Source organism: Gaeumannomyces tritici (assembly GCF_000145635.1).
Source record: "Gaeumannomyces tritici R3-111a-1 unplaced genomic scaffold supercont2.4, whole genome shotgun sequence".
NCBI classification, from domain to species: domain Eukaryota; kingdom Fungi; phylum Ascomycota; class Sordariomycetes; order Magnaporthales; family Magnaporthaceae; genus Gaeumannomyces; species Gaeumannomyces tritici.
In genome coordinates this window covers 3,037,449-3,053,860 of record NW_008804548.1, presented here as the reverse complement: position 1 = coordinate 3,053,860, position 16,412 = coordinate 3,037,449, and the positions used below count along the sequence as shown (strand labels likewise).

The 16,412-nt window shown below is 57.2% G+C and overlaps 6 protein-coding genes across 6 annotated transcripts; 5 read left to right on the top strand and 1 right to left on the bottom strand.

Moving 5' to 3' along the window:
• Window positions 1–3,260: 3,260 nt before the first annotated feature.
• GGTG_08423 (hypothetical protein) lies at window positions 3,261–4,320 on the top strand (the record flags this gene model as incomplete). The annotated part of the gene is made up of 2 exons (XM_009226263.1): window positions 3,261–3,474; window positions 3,548–4,320. 2 exons carry the CDS (start codon window positions 3,261–3,263, stop codon window positions 4,318–4,320), a joined length of 987 nt encoding a protein of 328 aa, XP_009224527.1.
• Window positions 4,321–5,301: 981 nt separating this feature from the next.
• Window positions 5,302–6,598, top strand: GGTG_08422 (hypothetical protein; the record flags this gene model as incomplete). The annotated part of the gene is made up of 1 exon (XM_009226262.1): window positions 5,302–6,598. One exon carries the CDS (start codon window positions 5,302–5,304, stop codon window positions 6,316–6,318), a length of 1,017 nt encoding a protein of 338 aa, XP_009224526.1. The 3' UTR covers window positions 6,319–6,598.
• Window positions 6,599–7,738: 1,140 nt separating this feature from the next.
• GGTG_08421 (hypothetical protein) lies at window positions 7,739–8,207 on the top strand (the record flags this gene model as incomplete). Its single annotated transcript, XM_009226261.1, has 2 exons — window positions 7,739–8,016; window positions 8,105–8,207. The coding sequence occupies 2 exons, from the start codon at window positions 7,739–7,741 to the stop codon at window positions 8,205–8,207; spliced, it is 381 nt and encodes a 126-aa protein (XP_009224525.1).
• A 582-nt stretch (window positions 8,208–8,789) lies between these two features.
• GGTG_08420 (hypothetical protein) lies at window positions 8,790–11,035 on the bottom strand (the record flags this gene model as incomplete). Its single annotated transcript, XM_009226260.1, has 4 exons — window positions 8,790–9,741; window positions 9,811–9,887; window positions 9,973–10,522; window positions 10,614–11,035. The coding sequence occupies 4 exons, from the start codon at window positions 11,033–11,035 to the stop codon at window positions 8,790–8,792; spliced, it is 2,001 nt and encodes a 666-aa protein (XP_009224524.1).
• A 1,066-nt stretch (window positions 11,036–12,101) lies between these two features.
• Window positions 12,102–12,400, top strand: GGTG_08419 (hypothetical protein; the record flags this gene model as incomplete). Its single annotated transcript, XM_009226259.1, has 2 exons — window positions 12,102–12,230; window positions 12,326–12,400. 2 exons carry the CDS (start codon window positions 12,102–12,104, stop codon window positions 12,398–12,400), a joined length of 204 nt encoding a protein of 67 aa, XP_009224523.1.
• Window positions 12,401–14,073: 1,673 nt separating this feature from the next.
• On the top strand, window positions 14,074–15,608 carry GGTG_08418 (hypothetical protein; the record flags this gene model as incomplete). The annotated part of the gene is made up of 2 exons (XM_009226258.1): window positions 14,074–14,491; window positions 14,610–15,608. The coding sequence occupies 2 exons, from the start codon at window positions 14,074–14,076 to the stop codon at window positions 15,401–15,403; spliced, it is 1,212 nt and encodes a 403-aa protein (XP_009224522.1). The 3' UTR covers window positions 15,404–15,608.
• Between the last annotated feature and the right edge of the window lie 804 nt (window positions 15,609–16,412).

Here is a 16,412-nt window from a genome sequence, read left to right as displayed (position 1 = left end):
GGAAAAAAAGGAGTTTTTGCATTGTAATCGTTAATACCTTCCTTTTGGGACACTTTTCTTTTATCACTTAGCATGAGCATCATACCCCTAGACTATCGTTAGCTGCCAGAACAGTCGCCAGACCGGACGAATAACATTTTCCCTTATGTTGTTAAACACCTCAACACCTTGACGCCACCTTCTCCTTTTCTTCGGTCCCGGCCCAGATTTCTGGATGGACTCTTTGACGTCGGCTTGACCTCTTGGCGGGGCTCAAGTCCAAAATTGAGGCGGCCCCAGACCCGCGTCCCCGCCGCTGTGCCGCCATGCTGTGCCGCCGCCTTCCTTCCCGGCCGCCCGGGCTAGGTAAGCCGGTATTTAATCTTTAGTGCCGGAAATTGAGTTGGGGCGGGCGTGCCATGCAGGCGCGCGGGCTTGCGGCACAGCCCACTACCTACAGCTTATTTCAGCCCACAAGCCCGTTTAGTTCAGCCCGTCGACGCTCGGCTTTGCTCAATGTGGCGCCTGCATTTCAGCTGGTGAGCCTCGAGACGCCGCATGGCTTGGCCGAGACCCAATTCTTTTTTTTTTTTTCCTAGCGGGCTTTGCCAGAAATCGCTCCGGAGGCTGAAGCTTGTCTGCCCCCAAACGGGCAACATTCCATCGCCGACGCCTGCATGTCAAGGCTGGCTTCCAATGGTCGGAAAGGCGAGGCGGCTCCGGCGTTCCCGAATCGCTGTTCTCGTGCTTTGTCACGAGACGACCGCCAGTCCAACATCAAGCTTTGACCCGGTGCGCATTTTGCTGCTGTGCCACGCCATCAACGGGTTTTACGAAGTGGTGCGACTTGTGCATGAGGGCGGAATGTCGGAGGATTGGCCAGAAGAAGGGAATCAAAGAGGCTGAAGGCAAAAAAAAAAAGAGGCAACCACACAACAAGACGAAAAGCCAATTTCTCCCGGCGCCTTTTTCTGCAGAATGAGGCGTCGACGGGACGATTAACGCCATCGTCCGTGTCGGCACCCGCCCCGGCTGGCGAATGCCGCTTGACAAACCCAAAACCAAGGCGGATACGTTTGGCCGCTGGGCTTGCTCCTCCTTCATGAGACGATATGAAAAAAATACAAATAAAAAAAAACGCTAGCAGAGGGAAGCACGGCGACAGTTGGGCCCGGAATTAGGGTGCGGCTTGCTTTGCGGCGGGTTCGCCGACGCACGAAGGGTTTTACGAGATGCGGCGAGCTGATGCATCGGACGCAGGACAAGGAAAAAAAAAACACGGGATTTTTTTCTTTGGCCAAGGTGTGGTGGTGGTGCGTGCTGGATGCAGCAATTGCTCTTGTGTGTGACCCCAAAGCAAGACAAGAAAAAACACCAATTGATTGCGGATTGGGCAGAGATCTTCAGGGGCCAGCGGGATTGATGCCATGCCACTGGGGCTCCAGCCAACCGTAGGATGCGACGCTGCAAGGACGAGCACGAAAAAACCAGGCGGGATGGTGTGTGGTGCGGCTTTTCGGAACAATTCCAAGCGCCTGCTTTGCTGCCCAGATTCCAGCCAGCATTGACCATTCTCCCATGTCGTGATGGCCGGGGCCCACTGCTATCAAAGTCCATGGCAAAGTGAAGGGTGCCCCCCGGCGAATAGCGGGCGCTCTCCACCGTAGCCCGTATTCCAGGAAAACCCGCTCGCTCGGCATTCCCATCTTGCATTGCTCTCCTCCTTTTCCACAGCCACCCTCCAATGAGTCGCGCGGGAGTGTGACGTCGTGCTTGTTACAGACCATGACTGCAGTAGCCGCGCCCGCCCAAGACGAGCAGCGAGCTAGGCACACGACAAGCACAAACGACATGTTTCTTTTTTCCCCTCTCTCAAAGGTAGCGGAGCCAAGACTAAACCAAACACGACCAGACCACGCCAGACCGGACGAGCTGCCGTTCGTCCTTTGTGCACGTCCTGACGCCGCCCTCTGCTAGGCCCAGGTTGGCAGGCCCCCGCCATCCCAGCCAGCGCCCAGCCAGGGAGCACACACACACACACACACACCGCGAGGTGGCACTTAGTCGGTGGCACCAGATTTGGCAACTGACGCTACTGTAGCCTGGTCTCCGGTGGGTTCTTGCGGCGGGAAGGAGGGACAAAAAAAACGGAGATCTGCAGCAAGCGTCTGGCTGCTGCCGTCGTCCCCTCGACGCCATCCGTCGTCGCACCCGAGGGGCTGATGCAGCAGCCGGCTCCATGTTGGTGAGGCACTGGCCATGGGATGGATGGATGGGTTTGGGTTACGGGCGCTCTCACCGCTCCATAAAGAGAAACATAAAACATGTGCGCCTACCGACCGTCGGCCCAGTCCGACGCGCAGCAAAACGGGGAGCACGCACCTTCCAATCTCCCCACATCCTTCCGTTCCTGGCCAGGGATGACGGTCTAGTCGGTGATCCCTTCCCACCCGCCAAGCTAAAACCCTCCAAGCCATCCCGCCCGTCCCAAACCCCTTTTCTCTCATCAGCCCTGTTATTAAAAGTCCAAGCTCGCCCTTCTCACAGACGCCCAACCGCTTCCGCCGTGCTCGCAAGCTACCTCGCGCTCGGTTGCATTGATCGCAGACAAGATCGATCGCTCCCGTTTCCCTTCTGCTTCTTTGTGCCGGACGCTAGCCTTGCGTTGCAGTGCCTCGAAGCTGGACTTTCTATTTGCAGCTAGCAAACTCGCGTGGTTTTGATCCAACACGAGAAGCACGAGCTGGACTGGATACAATTAAAACAGCTGTCATTTCTCCTCCATTCGTCTCACACACTTTCCCTCTCGGCATCCTCACTCGCACCTGCGACTCTCCTCCACATCGTCTTCGGCGCCCCGCCCTGCCCTGCTCGGCTCACCAAGCCTACGCTGATTCCGACATCTCCACTCCGTACATGGACGCCATCTGCTGCCCCCCTGCTAGCCGACACAGCTGCGGTCTACAACCCTGCCTCTGGCCTTTGCTCAACTCCACCGTCGTAGAACGAGCATCTCCAGGACCTGCCGCCGCTGCCGTTGTTCCTACTGATATCTTGACCAGCCTGGGGACGGGATCGCGTGTCTTCACCTGATCCTAAACCAGTCCGGTGCCGACGTTGTATGCGTATCGGGATATGAACCTTCTTGGACATTCCAATTGAGCAGCGGGAGGCAAACCTGAGTGTCCGGAAACGGGTCACACTAAAGGAAAGAAGGCAAGAGAGAAGGAGACAGCGAGCAACAGAAAAAGGAACGAAGAACCAAGACGGGCAAAATTGCCATGGACAAGCACCTGAAGGATCTCCCCCTGCGGCGGGACGAGAAGGACGACATGTCTGACGACGACTTCGACTTCGACGAGGAGTACTTCGAGAGGACTTACAGACCGCTGTCGAACCTCCCGACTCCGCCCCCCTCGTCCAAAAACTCGTCCGCCTCCCAGAGCCCGGTCATGGAAATGCACGAAGGCGAGCTGCTGCACCCAGCTCTGATAGGTCAGTCTTGCTGCAATGCTCCTGCACCCCACACTCGTCCCGACCCATCCACTAACACCCAATGCACCTTCAGGCGCCGCCATCCACCTGGTCAACCTCCTCCCTCCTTCGGCCTCGCTGGCCACGCCGTCCGTCTCCCTCGTGCAGTCGATGCTCGCCCGCGCCGACCTGCCCGAGCATACGGTCGCCCTGGCCGTCTGCATCCTGGACTCGCTCACTACCCGCTTCTCGCGCAACTGGAGGCTCTCGTGCCCTCTGGCCCCCGCCCCTGCCCCCGCCCCCGCCGCCGACGACTCGGCCGCGTGGCCGCTGCGGCGCTCGGGCAGCAAGCGACACACCCTCGCCGGGACTGGTAACATGTCCCGCGACCGCTTCGTCCGGGGCCAGCAGCCGCTGCAGCTGCACATCGACTCGGTCAACCCCGAGGTCATGGTGCTCGCCGCCATGATGATCGCCGGCAAGTTCACCGAGGACTCGCAGGAACCGACGCGGTGGTACGCCTCGGCCTGGGGCGGCGGCGTCTGGACGTACGAGCAGATCAACGTCACGGAGCGCTGCATCATGGAGAGCCTGGGCTACCGCATCATGCCGCTTACCGCGCCCGACGTGCTGGAAGGCGCCCTGTCCGACATGGCGCGGGCCGCGAAATCGGCCTGCGGCGTGGGGAGCGGCGCCAGCACCAAGGCTCGGGGCCAACAAGCGCAAGCCCCCGGATGGGTGGCTGCCTCCAACGGCTGCGACAGCGGCCTCAGGCGGGAGGAAGCACACTTCCGCTCTAAGAGCTGCGGGAAGCCGCCGCAATCCCAGCTGGCCTCGCTCCAGCTCACACCAACGGACACCCCGTGAAAGGGGCGACCCATCCGCGATGACGACACGACAAAACTACAGAAAATGAGCAAGCGAAAGTATCATATCTACTAGCTTCGTTAATACCCACTCATCGTTGTTTTTTCTGCTTCTCATCTATCTCTTGCTTTTCGAGGCGCTTTGGGGGGTAGGTTTGCACATAATTTTCACAGGGGTCAGTAGGGTGGTTGGGACGGATTACGCACTACAACACCTAATTCCTGCTTCTTTTGGGAGGGAGTTATCTGGTCATCTCTGTTCTCGCATTTCTGCTTTCCTGCACATTGCGCGCCACATGGATTCGTGGTGCCTTGCCTTTCTGCATAATTCCCCGACCTGCATTTGTTTTTTGCTCATTGGCTGCTCTCCCGCCCCCACGATATCTATCAGCCCTTTGTTCATCCTCTGCCGAGGCAAGACTAAGGACGGCATTGTGTTTCTTCATACTCGACGTTCGCACTTGGCGCCACAGCACACAGAATAGCACTGCGGTAGCATATTATAGCACTTCGGGGGCACTTCAGGGGCAGACAGTTGCCTGATGGACAGACCTGGTGATGAACGTGGAACATTGCCAATGATTTGTGTGGTGCTGGTTGCACGTGGCCAATCTTGTTCCGTGCTTATAGCGCTGATTTGGCTTGGCTTGCGAGAGCTCCGGGGAGGTTTGTTTGTCCACGGTGAATCATAATGGCTGGGTTGGTTTTTTCTTTTTCTGTTGCTTCTTTTTTTTTCTTCCCAAACGCCCTCCCCACCTTTGGACCTTTGTTCGGGCGATACGTCATTAGCAGTGAACGAAAAATTTAGTCAGTTGGTATGTTGGTCTGATCTAGGTAGCTATGTGATACGGGGACCTGTGGCGCTTGCGAGTATCCGGCGGCAATATATGACAATTGTGCCGTTTTGCGCCCAGTCTCCGCGCCTTTGAGCGTGAACGCGTCCTCAACTGTCCGGCGTCGTCGCCACCAATGCTCAAGCGCAATGTCCCATACATTTACACCGCCTGTTCAAAACGCCGACGGCGAGCGACGACGCGACGAAGACACCGCGGGCATCCTTCGCGTCGCCGCCTACCACCGTCATGACTGGGACGAAATCGGCATCCGCCCCGACCCGGACGAGAAGGCGAAGCGCCCGCGCGTGCACGGCGTCTCCCTCCTCGATGTCTTTGAGCACCCAGACTCCCAACAACCCTGGTCGGTCTCCCTCGGCCCGCTCAGCCGCCTGCCGCCGGAGCTCCTCGCCGCCGTCCTGCTGGAGCTCGACGTGCTTTCGGTCGTGCGCTTCCGCGCCGTCAACAACCTGGCCCGCCACGCCGCCTCGGCGCTGCCCCAGTACCGGACCGTTGCCGCGCACGCGCCCGTCGTCTTGCGCGCCCTGCTCCGGACGGGGGCGGCCGCGCGCACCGCGCTGCGCGACCTGCACGGCCTCGTCGCCTCCGGGTCCGGCGCCTGCTGCCTCTGCGGCTTCTTCGGGCCGCTCCTGTTCATCCCGACGCTTAGCCGCTGCTGCTTCACCTGCCTAACCACCTCGCCCGAGCTGGCCGCGGTGCCCGCCCCCGCCGCGGCCAAGGCCGCCGGCGTGCCCCGCCGGCGGCTGCTGGGGGCGCTGCGGGCCGTGCACACCGTCCCCGGCGAGTACGGCATGTGGCCCAAGCGCCGGGCGCGGCGGCAACACCTGGTCTCCTCCGCCGCCGTGCTCGACGTCTTCGGCGTCTCGTGCGCCGAGCGGCCGAACGAGGACACGGAGGTTTCGAGGTGCATGGTTGTTGTGGCCCTGCCGCACATCGACCGGGTTTCGCGCCAAGTCACGCGCTGTCTCAGCTGTCAAGGCTGCCAACAGGCTGTTCAGCGGAGCAAGGGCGCCAGGCTCGATCTGTACGACATCCGGGATCGGTCCTATACTGCCGAAGGGTTCTTGGAACATTTCGATTCGTGTGCGGACGCGCAAGCACTCTGGAGAGCGAGCACTGCCGTAGCTTCACAACAGCCAAAGTGACATGGCTACCTGCCTAGGTATAGGTTACCTAGATGTCTGGAACCAAGAATATCCCTGTCGTCAAACCTCTTTTTTTTCGGGCTCCCGCTCTGCTATCAGAAATCACTGGCTGGCCTTGTATTGCACTTTATACGAGTCACTAAATACGGACGCATGTATTAATCGATCCCGTTCATCTTCCCATGGCTTGCATTGCGGTGATCTCTCGTGTTCCTGCTTCCCTGCTTGCATACACTCCCCACCCATATCGCGAACCGACAATCACCTCATTGTCAACTTGTCTTGAGTTGTTCATCTACTCCTCCCTGTCCGAGAAGTATTTCTTCGGGGCCTCGGGTTTGACCAAGTGATTGAAGCAGTAGTTGGTCGACTCGTGGTCACGCTTCATTGCTGGCTTCGGGCATCGAACGTTGGCGTGATTTTGCTTTTGCTCTTCACATTGGAAAAACTCCATCTTCTTCCTGCAGCCGCAAGGGTGCTTGACGTAATTCCAATGGCACATCCTGTTGGACCGTTAGCTGCCACACTTCCTTGCACAACTAAATGTCTCAGATCCCTCTCACCTGTCGGGTTGCAGCGGAGTCGTCGGCTTGAGTGATGGAAATAGGTCGTCGGCAAAGTGTGCAGCCGGAGGCTCGGAGGTGGAAAAGGGAGTTTGGGGTGGCACAGCAGAGGGATAAAAGTATCGACGAATTTTGAATCGCCAGAAAGATCCCTTTTTCGAGATATGAACTGGGCAAAGAAAGCCTTGACGATTAAAAAGCCGAAAGGAAATCAAACCTAGATTTATATTCGAGTAAAAGCTGAATTGCGGGTGCTGGAATGTATCGGTGACGGGGTGATTAGATGGACCGCGGGATCGTAGGTCTACATATAGTTGGCGATTTTTCTTTCTTCTTCTTCCTCCTCTTCCCGTCCTGTTTCATTTCACAAACACCCCTTGGGTAAACCATTGGGCGTCAGCATACCACGCTGTCACGTCTTCCCGAATATGGGGATCCCTGGCGCCTTCATTTGTCTCCTCATTCTTGCCTTTACTCTTTGCCGTCCGGAATCGGATATAAAAGGGCCGGTCGTCCGCCTCTTTCCCTCTAGTAATACTTTTCCTTCCAGCCGCGCAGGCACTCAGCTTCGCCCAAACGATACCAGCCGCCGCAATATCCAGCCCATTGGGAAAGGAGCTTTCCGTTTCTTTCGTTTTTCACCATGGGCAGGAGAAAAGCCCCCCGAAGCCCTGGCGAGCAGAGCCCCCGCGATCCCAGCAATAGCAAGTCCCAGCAAACCCACCGTTACACAAACGACAGACGCGGAAGAACTTGACTCTTTTCGACAAAATGAATAGCCGCACCAAGAAATTAGCGTCTAGTCACTATAACTCCATGGACGACCCGTTGACAACAATAGTACCTTGCTTAGCAGAATGCTACCGCTGCTGAAGAAGTATCCGGACGGCTACGGACATTTGCTCAGCCAGCAACTCACAGCCTTCCCGAAGGACGTTGGCTTCAACAACGGTTTGCCTGCTCCGAAACCCAACTGCATTGAAGGGCTGAAGACGGAACAACACCGCCCGCTCCCGGTCGACGCCCATGTCAACGGAGCTGTCCTCTACAAGAAGGACGCCTATTCCTTCACGCTCCCGCACCTGGCCGGAGAATGGAAGGGCACCGGGGGAAATATGAGAAAAGCGGTGCTGCAGTGCAGCTATGGCGGAGCAGTTCTCGTTTGCGTTCGGAGCCAGGCCCTTGACTACAAAGGGAAAGTCTGACCCCCCTGGACACGCAAGCATTACGACCTTGGCCGCGAATGGTGAGAATCTTTACATCTACGCGCACTACGCGGCCCCGGGCGAAGACGGCACGCTTGAATATCACCAGTATCGTCTCTAGGAGGCGTTTTTGATCAGCTCCTACCGACAACTACAAGGAGGGCTGGAACTGCCTTGGGAACGCGCAAGACCACGCTAGGGAACAGGCTTATAAGCTGGAGGGCAAGTTGAAGTTATATTACAAGTAGCAACGCGGTGGCGAGGCGGGAAGATGGGCCGGGAGAGGAGCCGGGAAGTGAAACAGGAAGAGGAACTGGAAGAGATGCGGGAAAAGGAGCTGGAAGAGGACTTGGAAGAAGAACCTGGAAGAAGGAAGGGAATTGAAAAGGGGAATGATCGACCTATCGTATCAGCAATCTTTAGCCAGCTTTTGGTCTAGGGCCAGCATAGCATTGCCGCCCCGGGGAGACCTGGATGATACCACCGTTACTCAGTCGTATGAGGGCATCTTCTTTCGCGTGGGATCACTCTGCGCTTGGCGGCATCATTCCCGAGGTCGTCAAAATGTCCGCCGCTGGCATTGTGTCGCCCGGACCGAGATGCACTTGCGATTTTAGAAAGGGCAACCCTAACTTTCCACAATCCAAAAGCAGCAACTCCCTATTACTCGGCGACCGACTCCTAGCGACCAAATGCCTAACCTTTAGTCAACCCAGGCACCCGGCATCGCCACTCGAGCTCCTTTGGTTTTCCTTCCTCTTTTGGCCCACCGCATTTCGAGTCTTCGTTCGTGGGCATCGAGCATGCGCCTGATCTCTTTCCTATAGTCGGATGGCCACCCATTGGTGTTTGCCTCTTCCATGCACCAGGCCGCGATAGTTTTGAAGCTCCGAACCAGAGGCCACTCTTCACTCTGCAGCCGCTCATAATCCCATTCATCCAAACCTCCAATGACGGACATATCCCAATGGAACAAGTCGCCCCCCACATTTATGAACTCTCCCAATACTTCCGCTGCGTGGCTTGAAGGATCCGTGATCCGTATCCACACAGGGGCGTCGTAACCAAGGAAATCCATCGTCGTCAAACCCCTCCAACATAGTAAGTGCCGATCGTAAAAATCCCTATTAATATCCCATGTCTGGAAGACTTCGTAACGCTCCCTTTGGAGGTATGAGGGAATATCCACTCCGCAGTTCATTAGCATGGAAAGCCATTCCCGCACGTCATCCACCACCTGGAAGGGGCATTTCTGCCTGTCTAATATTCGATAATAAGCCCTGCCACCATGCACATCGGCTCCGCTGCGGATGAGCTTCCGAAATAAAGGATACCAGAGGCTCCTTCGGAGGGCTAAACGCCTGGACTGGTCAGGATGGATGGGGTCAAAGTCCAAAACCGTGACATATCGGATCGCGCTGATCGACCATGCCAGTTTTATAAACTCTGCTGAGTCGTGGCCCGAGTACGGCAAGAGGTGGCGGAAGGTCCAGAGTAAGGACGCCGGGTCACTAAATATGTTGCTGAGAAACGTAAACGCATCCACGACAAGGATGTCCTGCTTCGCGGTGAAGTATCTGCTAATGATCTTGTCCGCAGCTTTGTCTTGCGCATCAGTTGCTCCCCAGGAGAATTCGAGCCTAGTTGGATCAGTCCTGACCAAAATCTTCAGTTAGTACGGTCCAGCCTGGCCAGTGAGTCGGATTTTTGCTTGGCCTCCTCACTCTTGCAGCATTCTGCCCTGCGGGTCGTTGTCGAAGAGGAACGCGCAGAAGAGCGGTAGTTTGCAGTTTATGGCCCGCTGTCTTTGCTCAGTCTATCGCCACAAGTGTGTATGTAGCTTGAGCCCCGTGATGCACGAGTTGGAGTGTGATAGGCCGGCATACCTGCAGTAGGGTCTGTTCTCGGCCCGACCTCAGCCGAATGACCGAGTAAAGAGAGAGCTCTCCATTGGAAAGAGAATATTGTAGCTGCCGCAGCTTTGCAGTCTCATTCTTACCGAATCCAATGAAGATACTGTGGAGCTTTTGTCCAAGAGGTGATTCCAAATCGATAATATGCGTGATGTTGAGCGCATAGGAAAGCGTTGTTGATGCCGTCTTCCGTAGCTCAAGACCGAGCCGGTAGGGTAGCCAGGGGGTTGACAGCGAAACCACTGTGTGTTCATCAACCACGCCTCGGTCAAAAGCCTCTGGCCACCTGGTCCGCTTCATCGTCTTCTTCTGCTCAACCTGTCCGAGGAATCCGCGGTACCACTGGATCTGCTGGGTTGTCCGAGAGACAACCGGGCGCACAGAGCCCGGCGTCAGTTCCGCGGAAGTGGGCGCGCCGACACTGGAGCGCGGCAATGGAGCTGCTGTGGACGAATACCGCGCGACATGGTTGTCGCATAGGCCCACGCCGGGAGCGTTGGTAACGGTGTCAAGTCGGCAGATCCTAGAGCAGTCAGCCAGCTTCCTTCAGCTTAGAGTCGGCTAGATACAGGTTTTTGGGGGGGGGGCTCGGTCGGGTTGCTGGCTAGACCTACCAGACATCTGCCCCTATAGAAAATTGCAGTCTCGACACTAGACGGTCCAGATCGCCGTTCATTTCCTTGATTGCGTCCTTCCCATAGGCGAACTTGAGACGGGACTTCACATCCGAGCCGCTTCCCAAGGCGGCGAGAGACCTGTCCATCTCGGCCAACTTGGCACGGCACGGCTCCAGGGCGCTGCGGATTAGGCTGTGCATTTCGCCCCTGCTCGCGCGGGTTGCGCTTTCCGAGGACCTCTGCAGCTCTCGATCGATGGCGAGGCAGATGCCCTCGAGAAAGGCGAGGGTATCGCTCAGTCGCGCGGCCTCCGATGGGGCCCCTCTGTAGGACGCTATGACTGCCTTCAGCTTGGCGGCGATGGAGGCAACTTCGGCCGCCAAAGAGAAGACCCCGACCACAGCAGATACTGGCTCCATTGCGCTTACGTTTGTAGGAAATGAGAAGGGATCGAGACGAAAGTAGGTAGGCAAGGGTGGGTCGACGGTGTGCTCAGAAGCTTGATACACGTCGTGGCGAGCGTGCGCAAAAAAAAAAATGAAGGCAGAGGGAAGAAAAAAAGGGATTGTGAGGGGACTGCACGAGAGTTGTCTGCCACCCTGAAAGTGCCCAGCACTGCCTTATGCAGGCAGGCGGTGCACTAATGTGTTTAGAGAGTGCTGCCTTACCTCCGATTTGAGGGGTTATTTGTGTGGTGGTCATGCAGCCTGCCCCGCGTCTTACCACCCTCGGGCAAGCGAACCACATTGGCGGGAGTCCTGCGTGCGTGAATACCCAGTGTAGTGTTCTTATTTGATCCGCGTCATGGAGGGAACACGGCGAGCCCACGCGGTGCAGGCAGTCCCGGCCGCCGGGTGGCTGCCAGCATACATGTGCCACCTCCAAGTACATGTATGTACCTATCGGGATGATTTTACTGCATTCCGTCGGGCCACGCATGGAACTAAACCGCTTAATGCAGACGTTGTACACACTATCGACTCCACTTTTTCTTTTTGGCTTGATCACTTCTGTGGTTTCTGGCATTAGCACACGCATGATGCATAAGTCATCATGTCCTTGCTGGACCCCCAGGCATCATTTCGCTGAATTTCTGAGACGGCAGCTACCGTATCCGCGCCGGCTTGGCAGTCAAGTATCTCGACATCTTTTGGGGCTCGAGGAGCCGCTGTCATGGCCCGCCATGGCCGGCGCCAAGGACGTGTGGCACCTGGAGATGATGGACCTTCTGCATCCCGAAAAGACTTGGGGCGTCCTCTTGCAGCTTTACAGCTGAACCCTGCGCGGCAATAGAGACGATGGTCTCGTCGGAAACGGCCACAGAACCGCCGTCGCGGGCCCTCCAAGAGTCGCAAAGTCGGCCCGTTTCGGGTGGGGGATTCCACACATCGAGAGCGAGACGGAGGGGCTACCAGCTCCTCGAGGGCACCGGCCTCGCGTCGCGGTTCCTGGCCACGATCCACGAAAGCGGGGCGGGTCGTGGGAATGCTGTTGGAGCGGGTCGAGGGCGGGCGCCACGTCGGCGCCGGGGACCTGGCGGCCTGCTCGGCCGCGCTCTGCAGGCTGCACGCCATGGGGATCCTGCACGACGACACCAGCCGGCACAACTTCCTGGTCCTCCATGGGGCTGAGGGTGGAGGCGGGGGCAGGGACAAGAGAGTGGTCATGCTGGATTTCGAAAAGCACAAGGAGGGGCTAACAAGGTCGAGCTGGACGTTGAGATGGATGGCCTGATGGCGCAGTTAGAGGAGGAGATGGGCCGCGGGTCGAAGCTGACGTGCTGAGTGGCGTGGGGAATAGGGAGTATATCAAATCCCATCGTGTCTTGCTCTGGCTTACATGGAAGTTTCGACTACATAGGCTTATGTAAATTATGACCCAATCACGCCCAGCATGATACCTTAGATAGGTAGTAGTACAGTCGCGATTTGGCACGACAAGAACGAACTCCTCTGACATCAAATTCCCAGACCGCTTCAAGTACGCACCGGCGTCCGCCCTGCTGCCGGGACGTATTGAGCCCTGGAGAAGGCCGCGTTTCCTCTGGAATCCTTTGGCTGGCGTGGGTCGTGGAAGATGGCCTCCATGCGCGTTCGATCGCCGTCGGTATAAGCCGCCCACCACACTCCCGCCTTACCATCCTTGACATGATTGCTGGACCGATACGGCCGGGGACCTTTCCCCTGACGTGCGGGATGTGCATGTAGTGTGGCGGTATTCCCTCGGCGGGTCTCGCCGAGCTGGGATCCTGCGAGAACGGCATGGTCTTCTCGTTGTCGCAGTAAGAACTGGGGTATTTTCGTTTCGGCGGTCCGGTGGCATGGGCCTCCGTAATGGCCGCGGCTGCGGTCGCTGTGACATCCCGAGCGTATTCCTGTGGTGTCTTTGGCTCGTTGCCGTGGCCGTGGCGTCCGGTCTCGGGTGAGCCACAGGTGGCAGTGTGATGATATGCTCGGTGCTGCTGCCGATATCAGCCGCAGGAGGATGGCCTACGGAGGTCTCCGACTCGACCTTGCTAGGAGAGCAGCCCATGGTGAGTAGTCCCTGGTATCAGTGCGGCGACGTGATTAACAAGACTTGGGAGAGGATAATCTAGATTCCTAAACCGGCAGGACGAGGGGGGGGGCGCAAAGGAAGCGCTCAACGCTAATGAAACTGCTGTGACAGAGAAGAAAAGTCAATAACAGCGAAATAAAACCGAGTGGACGAGCTCAAATCTCGAGGGTGGGGGGCTGCTGGCGTCTGAGAGGCCGTGAAGTCTGTACATGTAGGCTTAACTTATATGGGAAACAACATCCTCCCATGGCCAGGCGAGTAGCTTGCGGCCAGACTCCAACTCCTGAAATAAACACCCATGCGTGTTGCCGGTTCTGCGGCCACATTCGCAACCCTTTGTCATTTTAAACGCCCGTCCAGCAACAGTTCCAGCAAAACGGTGGCGCCGATTTGGCCGCACTGCGAGGCCCCCCATCAGCATGGCCTAATAGCCTTGGCCTCATAGCCTCATGGCCTGACCTAGCAGCCCGGCTTAGCCGCCTGGCCCAGCAGTTTGGTCCAACAGTCTGGCCTGCTGGTCTGGCCTGGCTGGAGGCAGGCAGGCATATTCGGCGGCAATTGAGGTACTTGGTCTGGCGCTTGTGAGGTAGCCAATTATGTGGACCCCGTTAGCCCCCAATGCCACCCAGCACACACAGCAGCGCGGCAACGACCTACATGCACCACCCTTCGTTTGGCCCGAGTGTTCGCCAAAAAAAAACCCCCCCTATGGCTGCCTTGTGTCGGCTTGTTTCCATATAACAAAGTCGGCGATGACAGTCGAGGTCCATCGGAGATCTCGTTCTGGTAAATTTCTTTTACTTATCTTTGAGCCCGCCCACACAAGTACCTCTTCAGGATTCACCTTAACACTAGCCTTCATCGATATCATCCCTCCCTCCAATCCGGACTCACTTCGAGTATGGCCGACTCAAGTTGCTCCTCGATCCCCCGGACTGAAACCGAAATATGGGCCGATATAACGTCGGAGCAGGAGTACTCAGATGCCAATGAACTGGCCCAGGTTGAAGTTTTCAGGTCGGCCTTGCTGTCACCGGGCGCCAATAGCACCAAGGTCGCCCGAGTAGTTGACGGTATACAGCGCTACGTCTTCAGCCAAGAGGGACCCCACGAATATTGGCTCGGGTTCATGTGGAGTCAGATGCTTTATGTCGCCTCGTGGTACCCTGCCGAGGGATCGGTCCATGATATTTTCCTGGAAGCGTTGGCCATATTCAAAAATGGCACACCAGACACAGGCAACGACAAGGAGACTCTCAGCGAGCCGTGCTGGCCTCACCTCCCGGGATTCGGCCGCAGCTGCGGAGAAGATGCTTACGGTAAGTATGGGATCGCCCTCATGTTCTTTCCACCAACTTCTTCTTGCCACGATTTAGTCCTGCGAGTGCCCTCAGTCAATTGATCCCTTCGTCGCAGATCCAACTGTTGAATCCCCAGCCGTGGTCGACGCCAGCCCCCAGGGGCTGTGGGAGCTCGACTGGCACGCCAGCGTCACGTCCTTGATCGCGCGCGTCGACAGCGCCGGCCTCTACCCGCTGAGGATGGCCGCCGTCTGGCAGATGCGCGTCTCGCTCGAGGAGCCCCTTCTCGCGTGCAAGTACTCTCGCAGGCACCGGCTCACAGCCGCACGCACGTGGATCGTCCACGCGGCCGGCCGCATCCTCGACTACCTGGCCACCGTCGCGGCTGCCGGCGGGGATGCCGAGCGCGCCGAGCCCAGTGGGCTCTGGGACCCCGACCCAATTCATGGAAAGGGCAAAACACTGTGGCAAAACAACGACCGCCTGCAAAAGGGCACCCTGTGCGCTGGTAGGGACGACATCGGGACTTTCAGCCTCGAGCGCTGGGAGTTCTGGAAGGCCAGGTTGGAAGAGCTCCGCGCCGAGTTTGGCGAGATCGAGGGGGCGGAGGGCTGGGTCGACGAGATGCTGGACAAGATGAACGAGGTCCAGGCCGCAGCCGGGCCCTTCGAGAAACCGCGCTTGGATGTCGACGGCGAGCAGACGCTGGTGGCTGCCAACCGCCAGGAGAAGTCGGCTGTTGTTGCTGGCAGTAGCGGGAAGGAGCCCGAGAAAGGGTCGGTGGTGGCCGCCCGTGGGGAAAAGTCGACGGACCAAGAAAGCCTGCTCAACGATGTCGTCGAAAAGCAGCTGTCTGTGGAGAGGAATAAGAAGAGAGGAGTGCTTGGGAGAACGAAAGACAAACTAGAATTGGGATGTGTAGTGTCTTGATAAATTCTTCTGCTTTCCTTTTGTCCGCGGTCTAGCTCATGCGGGCGTGTCATCGTTGTACGATATATTCTTCATAGTGCCTTCTTGCTTTTGCTCCTGCTACGCATCACTTGTATTTTATTGTCTACCTTGGTACCACTCTCTGTATTTCATTCTTGTGTTGGCGCCAGCGAGGTACTGTCTTGCGCTTTGGCGGATCGGTCACTACGGATCCTTTTATGGTGGTGCGTGCCGTGGGGCCTGATGCAGACGGCAAATGGAAGAGCTTGCCTACTTTACCCTGGCAATAGTCGACAAGAACAGGTGACGCCCAAACTTGAGGGTAAATGGGGATATACCCTACGAGCAATTCTTCCCATTGCATCCGCCTGCTGGTATTTCAACGATAGCTTTCCCTATGACTCTCCTTCCACTTCCTCGTAGCGTGGCTGTACTGCGTATGCCCACCTACCACCAAGCATTCTCCAGCCCCATAACGCAGATGGCGACATATGAGCACTTTGACAGACCACCTTGGCTGCCTGCTTTATCCGCGTTAGGCGCCAACCCCGACGCCGAGCCCTTCCGAATCCTGCCTTTCGCTCCCCCCTTCCATTTCCATGCACTTTCACAAAATCCTTGTTTATCACCAACGCGCACGCTGGGTTACTGCGTCGTGGGCCTGCCGTATCGCGAACCTCTGCCGTGACAATGGCTGAATAAACGCCGCTGCAAGATGCCTCCGAATTCCTGTCATTGGCCGAGGGCGGGTTGGTAGACAGGAAGCAGGCGACATTTGGGCTTCTCAAAGAGTTGCTTCAGAAGGTGCAAGATTCCCGTGCAAAACACGACGGAGAGTAGCTTAAGGTCACGTTCCGAGGGAAGGACTATGCCCTCGATGTAAGCGGCCAGGCTGCCTTGCCTTTTGGTAGCCATTACGTTGATTGGTTAACATAATTGCATAGGTTGTTTCTGCCTACACGTTGGCACTAGGGACATGCCGCCCCAGCTTCTCGTCAGCGCTCATGAG